The sequence below is a fragment of the Pelobates fuscus genome, chromosome 2 (genome assembly GCF_036172605.1).
Source record: "Pelobates fuscus isolate aPelFus1 chromosome 2, aPelFus1.pri, whole genome shotgun sequence".
Taxonomy (NCBI): domain Eukaryota; kingdom Metazoa; phylum Chordata; class Amphibia; order Anura; family Pelobatidae; genus Pelobates; species Pelobates fuscus.
This window is the reverse complement of record NC_086318.1, coordinates 39,899,907-39,912,256: the sequence shown is the minus strand read 5'-3', so window position 1 is coordinate 39,912,256 and position 12,350 is coordinate 39,899,907. Positions and strand designations below refer to the sequence as shown.

General features: G+C 40.3%; 1 protein-coding gene across 1 annotated transcript; it reads left to right on the top strand.

Moving 5' to 3' along the window:
* The first annotated feature begins 813 nt into the window (after window positions 1-813).
* LOC134585211 (serine/threonine-protein kinase SBK1-like) lies at window positions 814-2,159 on the top strand. The gene is made up of 3 exons (XM_063440694.1): window positions 814-928; window positions 1,051-1,253; window positions 1,566-2,159. The coding sequence occupies exons 1-3, from the start codon at window positions 814-816 to the stop codon at window positions 2,157-2,159; spliced, it is 912 nt and encodes a 303-aa protein (XP_063296764.1).
* The last annotated feature ends 10,191 nt before the right edge of the window (window positions 2,160-12,350 follow it).

Genomic DNA, 12,350 nt, shown 5'->3' with positions numbered 1-12,350 from the left:
TCTAGGTCAGTCTGGAGATTTACAGAATTTTAACTACCATACCGAAGGGAGAAAACTCCTTTACGTGTTATTTATTTTAAAGTTTTAAAAGATTGTATTTAAAACTTTTTTTAAACTAATGTAATATCAGAACCCAGTGTGTGTTTTATAAAAAGTTTAATTATTTTGGTCAATGATGCTGTAACATTTACTTTTAGCTGTCTTGGGTGACCACTCCTGCTCTAAAATGTCCTGTATGCTTATTAGAAGTTTTACTAAACAAATAAATTTCAAATTGACCAGCGGTCTTAGCATTACCTATTTAGTGGGTATCATGTGGACATGTTACATGAATAGTGGGGATACGTTGTATTTATATCAAAAAGGAGCTATCTTGGGATAGTTAGACTACTGAAAGGTACCTAGAGTCCTATTGGGTAAAGTCTATAACAGGAACGCTGAATGGATGCTGAACATGATGATACATTTCATAACCCATCAGCAATTTAAATATTCTGGGTGACATCATGCACATTGCATGCTGAATCCTCATGCCATCCATTGTGCCATTACTGTTTAATTCAACACCTAATTTTAATATCAAACATTACTTGCAAATTCAACAGTTACAGGGTAAAGGGATTAATTAGCAATTGAATGTTTGTTCAAGGCCTTTGTCCTAAGCCTAGCCTGAGGATGAGCCACTCCCTGTTCTACCACCCCTTAAAAGCCCTTGGACCAGTATTGAACCTCAGTCTGTAACTGGTTGTTGATCCAGCACAGTCAAGTCTACTCTGTCAGAGGCAGCGGGTTGACCACACTTGGTTTATGATGATGAATGATATCTATGAGAACCTAGAAGATCAAATTGGTGATATGTTCCAACTAATTCAAAAGTTAGGCCAGGGCAGCTTTGGCCAAGTCCTGATGGCTAAGGAAAGAAAATCAGGTGAGTTTCTAGGATTCCATTATTTATTTATTTTTAAGCGTGTGACTGTTACAATCAATGCCATTTAAGTTTATTTATTACCTAAAATGACATTTTATTAACTTTTTTTCTCTTGTAAACAGGAGAATCGGTGGCATTAAAGATGGTGAGCAAAGATCGAATGGAGCTAGAAAACTTTCTTACCGAAGTCCGCTTCGCTTTCCTACTTTCTCAATGTCATAGGATTATAACCACCCATGCTACCATTATTGAAACAATGGATTATTATATTTTCTCCCAGGAGCTGGCCACAGCTGGCACACTTCACTCAATCATTGAGACCGAGGTAAGAAAGAAAATATATATGTATATGTATGTACACAAACAAGGGCATTTTGTATTGCTGCCATGTGTAGCCAATAATATTTAAAAAAAAAAAACTTTTAGCCAGAGAGGGAAAGCAATTAATTCCTATCCACTAAGCATACACACTGCATATTATACACACACTCACAAAATAAATAATATATATAGGCTTTATGTTTATGTGTATTTCATGTATATAGGGGTTAATATATATTTAGAATTCTAAGGTATCGTGTGTGTGTATATAATCATACATGCCTCAATGTGTTGGTTTTTTTATTTTTTTTTGTAGGTTGGAATTCCAGAGGAGAAAGTTAAGCGCTGTGCGGCACAGTTAGCAGATGCTTTGGAATACATGCATAGCAGAGACCTAGTGCACAGGGACTTGAAGACGGACAATGTCTTACTTATGGACAAGGAATGTTACCAGGTTAAACTGGGTGACTTTGGGTTCACCCAGCCCGTTGGTACCCTTGTCTCATCCATGTCACACATTATTCCGTACATGTCTCCAGAACTTTGCCACCTTCAGAAGGATGAGTTCCTTGTTGTTCACCCCAGTCTGGATATCTGGGCGCTTGGAGTCCTACTGTATGTGATTCTAACTGGGTTGTACCCATGGGAAGGAGCTGTATGGCATGACCAGGACTTCAAAAGGTTTACTGAATGGCAAGAAAGTGGAGACTTGGATTTCCCCCCTCTGGACTGGGGCAGATTCACTAGGGATGCAATTAAAATGTTCTCCAAGTTGCTCTCTTTGGACCCCACTGCAAGACCCTTCAGTGACGGTGTATTGGAATATTTAAGCGTATCTTGGAGCTTTAACCAAAGTTTCATCGAAATGGATATTGCAGAGGAAGTGGAAATTGAAACAACAGCGTGCTAGGCACTATAATTCCACACTGTACTTGTGCACAAATCCCTTTCAGCTTTGCTAAACACATCAAACACCTGTTAATCTAGGAACAAACTAAACAATTCATTGGACAAATCCCATACTAATGGATTAATTTGTCCATAGACTGATAGACATTTGATTAATTCAACACAGCTTAAAGGAATTTGCGCACAAGTCTTTTCCACACCCTTTGCAATTATTCTTTAGACACGTCACGGGCAAGAACTGTCCTGCTAAAACATGCACAAGATATTTTGACACTGTACATCAACTTTCAGAACATCTATGCCCTATTGCATTTCATGTAATCTTCATGTATATGCAGTATATGCATTACATTATTGCACTTTCATAAACGATTGTATCTATTTTTGTTTTGAAATATCTAATAAATTATTACTGGAATTCATTTTTCTTCAGCAGCCTCAACTAAATTATATATGGCTTGTTCCTTGACTATTTCCTTGTTGAACGTGTGTTGGCTAATTAAATTGAATACAGTATAATCCAGTACTGAGTCACACAAATTAAGTGATATTAGAAACTCGCATGTTCCTGAGCCATAACCAGGCTCTTTGCTTTGCAAATCAAGTGCCCTTAAATAGGGTTTTAAAAATTTATTATAAACATACTTGGGCAAAGACCAGAGGACATTTACTGATACTGTGGCTTGAGGTCACAGGTGATTTGCATGATTTGCATGATTTGCATTTTAAGTGATCAGTTTGAGTTTGGATACATTTACAATTCAATGGAATAAGGAGTAAATGGTAACTCTAGATGCATTGGATTGAATTTTTGACAACAGATTTGTTTTATGGAAAGGAATATTTATAAAGTTTGTAATTTTCCTTTTTATATTAACATTTTCCTCTGAATACAGAAGGAGGTGTGGCGTCTGTACAGATTGCTGCCTGAATGTAAATTTATTTCTCAGTCCAGCGAATGACCCCCAGGTTTTTTTTTCTCCTTTCCATACAATAAACATGGGAGTAGCACCTCCTCTAATTTTAATGGCATTTCTAAAGACATTAATATACAAATTACTGAAAAACTTCATAAGTGATTGTCAGGATGCCGGATGATGGTCCTGTCTCCACAATCGGATCTGTCAGTAGTTCTTGACACGAACAGCACGATCCAGAAGCATGCCACATCCCTCTGAGACCTTTCACATTACAGTCAACGAATCAGCAACTTGTCTTAGATTTATCTAAAAGATTCAATAAGATTGTATAAGCAAAAATACTTAATTTTAACCCAAGCTAACACATTAACAAAGTTTTATGTCACAGTCATCTAAACTAATGCTATCTATAAACACTGTTACTCTTATGACTTATCTATACATGGCTACATACTCCTCCCTCATGACATTTCTTACTGACTCCTTACTGCCGATTGCAAAAAGCTATGAACCTGCTCACGAGAAAATGTAGTTACATGATGACAAGGAAACGGTTAATGGCTTTAAAATACATGATATCATGACAAATCACACTTCATATCAGACGATGCTCAACCTTTCGATTGAGGATAGATGTTAATCCTTCTGCTTCCAAATAGTTACTATAATCCATTAGGGAGTTAGGGTGAGAAATGCACAACTGATTAATGTGAAACCATTTTCCAAGAAAATCACCATACTTTGGAATCTTATACACTACTGGGGAAATTGTAAATTAAGACATATGGTCCCTTACAAGAAGGTAAAAATGAAATTTTACTTTAACTGATTTCTTGCACTCAGAGAGATAATTAGATATGTGCAATTTGTTTTGTTCCGAATGTACATTTGGACATTGGGATGCTAACAAATATCCGAAATGCCTCAGATTTCTGAAAAGTGGCAAAACAAGAGAGAGGGAGGGAAAATTATGTGAATGATGACCGGAATCTTGATCAATAAGCTACTTCCTTGCACTGGGAGTCCTATAGATGTGTAAGTGGTTGTGGTGGCAATCCTGGCACTGGGAGCCCCCTTCCTATTAGGGTAATGCGCAGGGGGTTCCCAGTGCCAGGACTGCCACCAAAACTACTTACACATCTATAGGTCCACCACAACCACTTACTAGATATGTGCAATTTGGATGCTTACAAAGTTACGAATGGCCTAAGTTCTATAGTTCAAAAGAGCCGAATTTGGTCCAAATTGCCGAAGCAGAATTGTTTAATTACCCGAATTTCCGAACCAAACTGAATTTTTTGCCCATGCACATCCCTAGAGATAATCTTGATCTCATACATTGTTCTCCCTTTTTATTTTTTTATTTTTTTATGCTCTACACTTGTCTGATGCCTTCAGACTTCTTCAGGGGAAAAGTTTTATCTCATAGATGGGCGGGTCATGCCTTGTTCTGCTACAAGTTTCTGGATCCAGCTGCCTTTGTGCGTTTACATTACACATATGCATTTTACCCATATAAAGAAGTCAAAATTAGCATTTAAACCCCTAAGTTGCAAAGCCTGGAGTATGTGTATGCAGAAGTCATCTCTCTTCCTTAATTCTAACAAAAGCCTGCCTCCTTTATCCATTTGGACCTGCTCTAGAAGAATAAAAGAAATATATATATATATATATATATATATATATATATATATATTTATTTTTTTTTAAATAGTCCTTTCTATTAAAATCTCTTAGCATCGTCTCCAGAGCACCATGTTCCCTCTGAATAGATTGTTATTCCAAATGTGTTCATCCCAACAATCTAATAAAAATATTTGCGTAGCTAGGGGTGAACTTGGTGCCCCTTGATTTGAAGGAAAAATTGGTCGTTAAAGATATTAAAAAAAAAAAAAAAAAAATATCCAAAAGCAGGTTCAATATTTGTCCATACCTAGGCGACTCTCTACCGACCCACTCCCAAATCATGATAAATTAGAATGATGTAACGTGTAATCTCCACAGCATTCAACGGATTCCAACTCTTGGATAAGGTGTAATAGGACTTAACATTTTGAACACACTTCTGTAGAAAAATGATCTACAAACTCTGGAAGCCTTGGAGCGAGGGAATCCATTCCACTAAAGATAGGCCTATCTAGAGATTTCTCCCTAGATTTGTGAATCTTATGGAGAAAATAAAATGATGGTATCTGAGGAGATTCAGTAAAAAGGTAAGAAGAGATCACTAAGGTCTTTTGCTGATGTGTGAAGACTTTACAAATCTTTATTAAAATCATCATTAACTTCATGTAGATTCTTAGCATCAAGAAGTCTATAAGCATCTTCGAGGCAATAATTGGTGGACATTTCTACTACTCCTCCACCTTTGTCTGCATTTTAATTATATCTGATCTTTAAAGTTTGTAAAGCCCTATTATATTCAGCCGTTGAATTAGAAAATCTTTTTCGGGAGTTTTGTCCCAGCTTTTCAAAATCCTTGACCATCTTGGTGAAAGCCTCTATTTGGTAGCCTTTTTCTCCAGGACAAAATGTAGATCTCATTTTAAATTTTATATAGGGGGTCTGGAGTATTCAATTAATTTTTATTCTCTAGGTCCTTCACTTTTCTTTATAAAAAATATTTTTAAAATTATTTCCTACCAAATTAATTAATTTATTTATAGATCTGTGGTAGTGTTTGGCGCAAAGGCCTTTACTCAAAACAGAAATGCCATCACAAGTTAGTACTTTGTTGAAAATATTGAAAATACATATTCCTTCACAGGTTCAAGAGAGAAGAAAGACTGTCCCATGATTCCAAAGCTCAAGCTTGTAGGTGCCATAAATGGCTAGCCTATATTAAAATTGGCTAACTTGGACTCATGTAATGCTTTTGCTTAAATGAACATTGCCCACCATATATATCTCAATTTCCAGGAGCAGAATAGCCCCCACCAGAGCATGTCTCATAAACTGTTCTCTATTTTTCTATTCTGGGAAACCATCTGTTTTTGTAAACATGACCTTAAACAAATGTCTATTTCTTACATTATTTTCCTTTGACGTATCTACCACAAGATATGTGTGCTCACACACAATCACGTACTTTAACTGTATAAAAAGCTAAGCTCTCCCAATAAATGGCAGAAGCAATCTACTGATTCACTACTGTCCTGTGTGGTGTGTCTTATTGCTTCTCCAAGCGCTTAATACAATCTGGGTTCCCCTGAATATAAGTATTGGATGATTGATCTGTAGTGATGTACCGAACTGTTCGCCGGCGAACATAGCGTGTTCGCGGTTCGATCCGCCCCCTATTCGTCATCATTGAGCAAACTTTGACCCTGTGCCTCATGGTCAGCAGACACATTCCAGCAAATTAGCAGCAGACCCTCCCTTCCAGACCCTCCCACCTCCCTCCTTTAGATTCATTCTGAAGCTGCATTCTTAGTGAGAGGAGGGAAAGTGTAGCTGCTGCTCATTAGATAGGGAAATTGATATCTAGGCTAGGGTATTCAGTGTCCACTACAGTCCTGAAGGACTCATCTGGTCTCTGCTGTAAGGACAGCACCCCAAAAAGCCCTTTTTAGGGCTAGAACATCAGTCTGCTTTATTTTTTTATTTTTATTTTATTTTTATTTTTTTTCTGTGTAATGTAATTGCAGTTGCCTGCCAGCTTCTGTGTCAGGCTCACAGTGAATACTGTGCCCATTTGCCCAGTGCCACCACTCATATCTGGTGTCACAATAGCTGAAGCTTGACATTTAAAAAGAAAATAATTTTTTTTCACTGTAATAGATTGAATAGCAGTTAGTTGTGTGCAAGCGTCTGGGTGACAGGCCTTCAGCGTGTGCTCTGCCAACCTCAGCAAGTGCACTTTGCCACTCATATCTGGTGTCTCTATAGCGTGCCTTTACAAAGAAAAAACTATTTTCACTGTTATAGATTGAATAGCAGTTAGTTGTCTTCAAGCGGGTGTGTCAGGCCTACAGCGTGTACTCTGCAGACCTCTGCCAGTGCACATTGCCACTCATATCTGGTGTCACAATAGCGTGCATTTAAAACCAAAAAACTTTTTTCACTGTTATAGATTGAATAGCAGTTAGTTGTCTGCAAGCATCAGAAAGTCACCCCTTTGCCCGGCATCTGACACCTGGCTTGTCTGAACTATTAGCCCGCCAGCTTTTACCATACAAGCTGGTGGAGTCTGAGGCATTCAAAAAATTTGTAGCTATTGGGACACCGCAGTGGAAGTTACCCTGCCAAAATGTATTTGCACAAAAGGCAATCCCCAACCTGTACTCAACTGTGCAAAAGGAAGTAATGGCATGTCTGGCACACAGTGTTGGGGCAAGGGTGCATCTGACCACTGATACCTGGTCTGCAAAGCATGATCAGGGCAGGTATATCACCTACACTGCGCATTGGGTAAACCTGCTGATGGCTGCCAGGCATGGAATGCGTGGCTCTGCAGAGGAGTTGGTGACACCGCCACAACTTGCAGGCAGGCCTGCTGCCACCTCCTCTACTCCTCCTACTCCATCCTCTTCCATAACCTCCTCGGCTGAGTCCTCTTCTGCTGCTGCATCTTGCTCCACATCAACGACACCCCCCAGCTCCCCAGGTACTATTCCACATCCCTATTCTTCTCTGTGTCAGTTTGTATCAGGGATCTTTAGGATAGGTGTCAATCCATACCTGCCAAGTGATCCTATGTACCTATGCACTTGTTACCGAATTACAACAAGTCGGAAAGGATGCAGCATTTGCAAAATAGATTCCCGTTGTGCTGTGACATCACCCTTATACGCTGTGTACAGCATATCTGCCAAGTGACCCTATGTAGAGGGAACAGTCTCTCTTCTGCTCTGTGTCAGTGTGTATCAGGGTCCCTGAGGACAGGTGTCAATCCATATCTGCCAAGTGACCCTATGTAGGGGGAACAGTCCCTATTCTGCTCTGTGTCAGTGTGTATCAGGGTCTCTGAGGACAGGTGTCAATCCATATGTTAAGGTGTCAATCCATATCCATTGTGATTTAGGAATGTTAGGTGATTTATGCCCTTTATGGATTAAAACCAGACTCTGCATCAACTGTGTAATTTTCCATGGCAGTTTTGCCATGGATCCCCCTCCGGCATGCCACAGTCCAGGTGTTAGTCCCCTTGAAACAACTTTTCCATCACTTTTGTGGTCAGAAAGAGTCCCTGTGGGTTTTAAAATTCTCCTGCCCATTCGGTTCGTCCGGTTCGCGAACATTTGCGGAAGTTCCCGTTCGCCGTTCGCAAACCGAAAATGTTGTGTTCGCGACATCACTATTGATCTGTGTCAAACCCATCTCTTTAGGAAAGCTTATGGCCTCCCAGAGTAACCTCTACCTCACATACATGATTGATCCGTGTTAATCTGGTGCCGTGACCCGGGATCTGACGGTCAAAATATTCTGACACCAGTGTACTGGCGAGTGTTCCTCTGACCGCGAAATCAGCTGCAAGCAGGTAAGAAAAATCTTTTACTTTTCTACCTATATAATTTTGCTCTCAGATCTACGCCCCTGTCAGTCTGTCTGGATCTGACATTTTTAAGTCTCATATTATACTCGGGTGGAATGTCTTGTGAAAGAAATTTAGAAATTGTAGAATATATCTGTGGGTTCCAAGTTATTTTCATTATCTGCCTTGTCATTTGTTTTTGGACAAACATTAGACGCCTCCAGGGCAAGTCTCCTGATTTGTGTTTAGATTAAGAAGACAAAGACTGTGAAAATTCCACTGCAGTGGTCATACGTTTTTAAACACTGTTTGTATGGTCTTGTCTTGGTTAAGGGAGTAATTAACCCTTACAGGTAAAATTGATAACTCACAAAGTACCCAGGATGAATTCACGACTCTGACTATAGTCAAACATCATAAAGGACAAGGAGCGACTAGGAAAATAAAGAAATTACTTAAGAAAGCTGGCATGCCCTCAGACGGCACCCTCGACCCACAGATATGGAAGGCATCGATGGCAAATTGTAGAGGATGGTTAGAAGATAATGATTTAGTAGAAGTAGCAAATAAATGGCATGATACTGCAGTAGAAGTGACTAAATGTGGCTGTAGAGAGACCACTAGGAAAGGGATCCCTTATTATCGACGTTTTGGACCATTTAGGGGTTACCTCAGTCGAAATCTGTAACTTATTTGGGTCCCTGTGTCCACCTTATGTCCCATAACTCAGAAACCTTATTGGATATGCCCTAGATGCAAATGGACTAGAACAATGTAGGAGTTGTGGTTTCCCATGGCCCCCGGCTCACCTATTAGCCCATCTTGATAGCCCATAACCATCTAACCAAGACCCAGAAACCCTCATATGTCCAGTAGTATTGCGCAGTGGGACTACATATAACTCCCCTGCTCTAGTAAGACCTATGGGGTCACAAGAAGAACTCAAGAGTTCACCAGATTTAGGGGAACCCCTAGTGGCCCCTATAAATACCCCAGTAAGACCATTAGCTCCACATTTTACGACCCCTACGATACCCATACCCCAAAAAATACATATTTTAGGGACTAGACAAGGAAGTTCAGGTATCCAACACTGGGAAGAATATAAGCCTTGGACGCCCAGTGAACAATAAGCCATAATACAGCAGTTGCCAGATGTGGAGAAAGCTCTTTTGGCCTTAGTCACTGTCCACAATTCAAGCTATTTGGATGGATTTAAAGCAGATTGTGGACCTTAAAGCAGGTTCCATTTTGGCTAGGATAATTTTCAAATATACCGATGCCCATGAGGATAGTCTGAAAAGATGTAATTTGCAGCCAGGTGGGTGGTTTAGAACCAAATCTGCTTCGGGGGAATGTTCTATCACCGCCCTGAGAGAATGGGCTAAAGTAAAGACCGAAGAATTAGCCCACAACGTGGTGATGTTATGCAAGGCAAAGATGAGTCTGTTGAAACATTCTTTACTAGACTCCAGATAGCTTGGGAATCACTAGGTTACTCAAGTATTGAAATCACTTCCACCAGACTCATAATAAACAGTTTTATGGATGGTCTCCTCCCTCCCATAAGGACTGGTCTCCAGAATGCTAGACCAGAATGGAGGGCCCTTGATCATGGCTCCCTAGTTAAAGTTGCTATGGGTGTCGAAGCTAACTTGAATAATAAGAGAAGGGTTACTCCTTTAATGACCCTTACTGCCCCTAAACCAGGGATTGACAGACAGCCTGTTGAATGTTGGAATTGTGGGAGAAAATGCCACATTAAGCGCAACTGTAAATGTCCTCCTAAAAACAGAAACCAACAGAACAGTTCTGACACCTCTCATGATACTCAGTCCTTATCACCACCCCCACCACAATAGGAAATTGACAACCCAGTGTCCCTGCATGCTTGAACTATTCATAGTTGGACCCTCTCCTACTGTTAATGTTACATTACTAGGTGATAGAATAGACCCTTTTATGCTAGACACTGGGGCAGTCCGTTCTGTTGAGCAGGAAAAATATATTTTCCCATATGATAAATCAGACGTCACGTTTTCTTGTGTAGGAGTGAATGGGACCTCTACTGATATCCCCCTTACCCACCAAATGTAGCTCAGGCTCCATGACTCCACTTCCCTGGTTACCCGGCTTTATTTATGAAGTGACTGACAAAGACTGGAGGCTTGATACGTGCAGGTGTACAGTAAGATGAGCCTGTTCATCGCATTCATTATTTACTACAAGTTATGAACACTTAAGACCACTAAGAAGCAGATTGCAGTAGTCAAGGAGAGAGAGGACAACGGCATGGACCAGCACCTTAGCTGCGTCCGGCATTAAATTAGGGCAGCTATGTTTTTGAAGTGGCAGGATTTGGTGATCGACTGGAGAGGTCGGAGTCAATCTCAAAGAGTATACCTAGGCTGCTAGCCTGTGAGGTAGAGGTGATGGTAGTGCAGTTGACTTGGAGGGAGACAGCCATGGGAGTAGCAACACTTATTAGTGCCTTAAAAATATTACTGGTCATCATGATCGTGAGAATATCAATTTGAAATCCAACTGACAAGCAACACATGAAAATTATTCCAGTTTGGTTAGCATAGAAAGATAATATTGCATATTATTGTATTAATGAAGTAAGAGGGAATAGTGACCTCTACTGGTCCTTGGTAAGTACTGGAACACTAGGGAGTATAAATTTTATTTTTCCATATCTTGAGTAGGCATGTTGAGAAATAAAGTGTTATGTGCTTTTGAGCACTACTGTTATAATGGATGAGAAATTGATATAAGCATGATCATAAAACATTTTTATAACTGCCTTAAAAAAAAAAATACCTTCTCAAAAATAACTTGGTTAGTTGTCAAAGCTTCCACCCTACCCGAGTAGAATGCTCTCCGTTGCTGTTCCCATCTATCACCTCTGATCCAGTACCAGCTCTTTATTTTTGTAAATAAAGTGGCTCGATCCTCATTTTCCTACAGAGCACCACAGTTAGTTGTAATAACCGGCCCGCCACAATTAAATATTCATTCAATCTAAAGTTCTTTAAGAAATCTATGGCAACATACCTCAATACAGAATGCACCTATAATCATTGTGGACTATATTTTATACCTGTTAAATTTATGTATTGTAACGGAGCTCCGTGTACCCCGACCGAGTACCCTCCGTTGATGGATGCTCCTAGCGCTCTCAGAGGACTCCAAGCACTGCAGACGACACCACAACCACCGCAGGCTCCACAACCGCCGTAGCTTAACTGGAGCCGCGCCGTCTTCCTTCCACCCTGGATCGGCTTCTGTCCTCCAGGACCGTGTGGGGAAGACCTCTCCTCCAGGAGAGCGTATCCGGAACAAGCTCTTACAAGAGCTAAGTGATTAAGAGCTCAGGGGAATATGCAGCGCATAGCAATCCCCAGTGTGATATAGCAGTTCCCTCCAATAACGAGACACGGCTACGTATTGAGGGTCAGAAGAGGTCTCAGGACTGGAACACCCAGCCTGCTTTTTATTAGAAATAGATACACACAGAACACTCCCAGGGGGAGGATGAAAACAACCAATAATACAGATGGTAACACCCCCACGTCTCCTCCCCTCAGATAACTACATAACCCAATTAAAATGTCCACATTTTTCCACCAGTTCTGGATGTACCCCAAAAACAGGGGGTACAGCTTTAAATCCGGTAGCGCTGGATAGCTCTCCTTCAGGGGGACAATATATCCAAAAATCACCCCATTCGGATGTACAGTTCGGGAGATACAACGTTCCAAAGTTTTGACCGACCGCACAGACCAACTAGCCGAAA

Coding starts and splice junctions, on each gene's coding strand:
- LOC134585211 (XM_063440694.1), top strand. CDS start 814: ATGAATGATATCTATGAGAACCTAGAAGATCAAATTGGTGATATGTTC. Junction 929..1,050: donor GGCTAAGGAAAGAAAATCAG/GTGAGTTTCTAG, acceptor TCTTGTAAACAG/GAGAATCGGTGGCATTAAAG. Junction 1,254..1,565: donor ACTCAATCATTGAGACCGAG/GTAAGAAAGAAA, acceptor TTTTTTTTGTAG/GTTGGAATTCCAGAGGAGAA.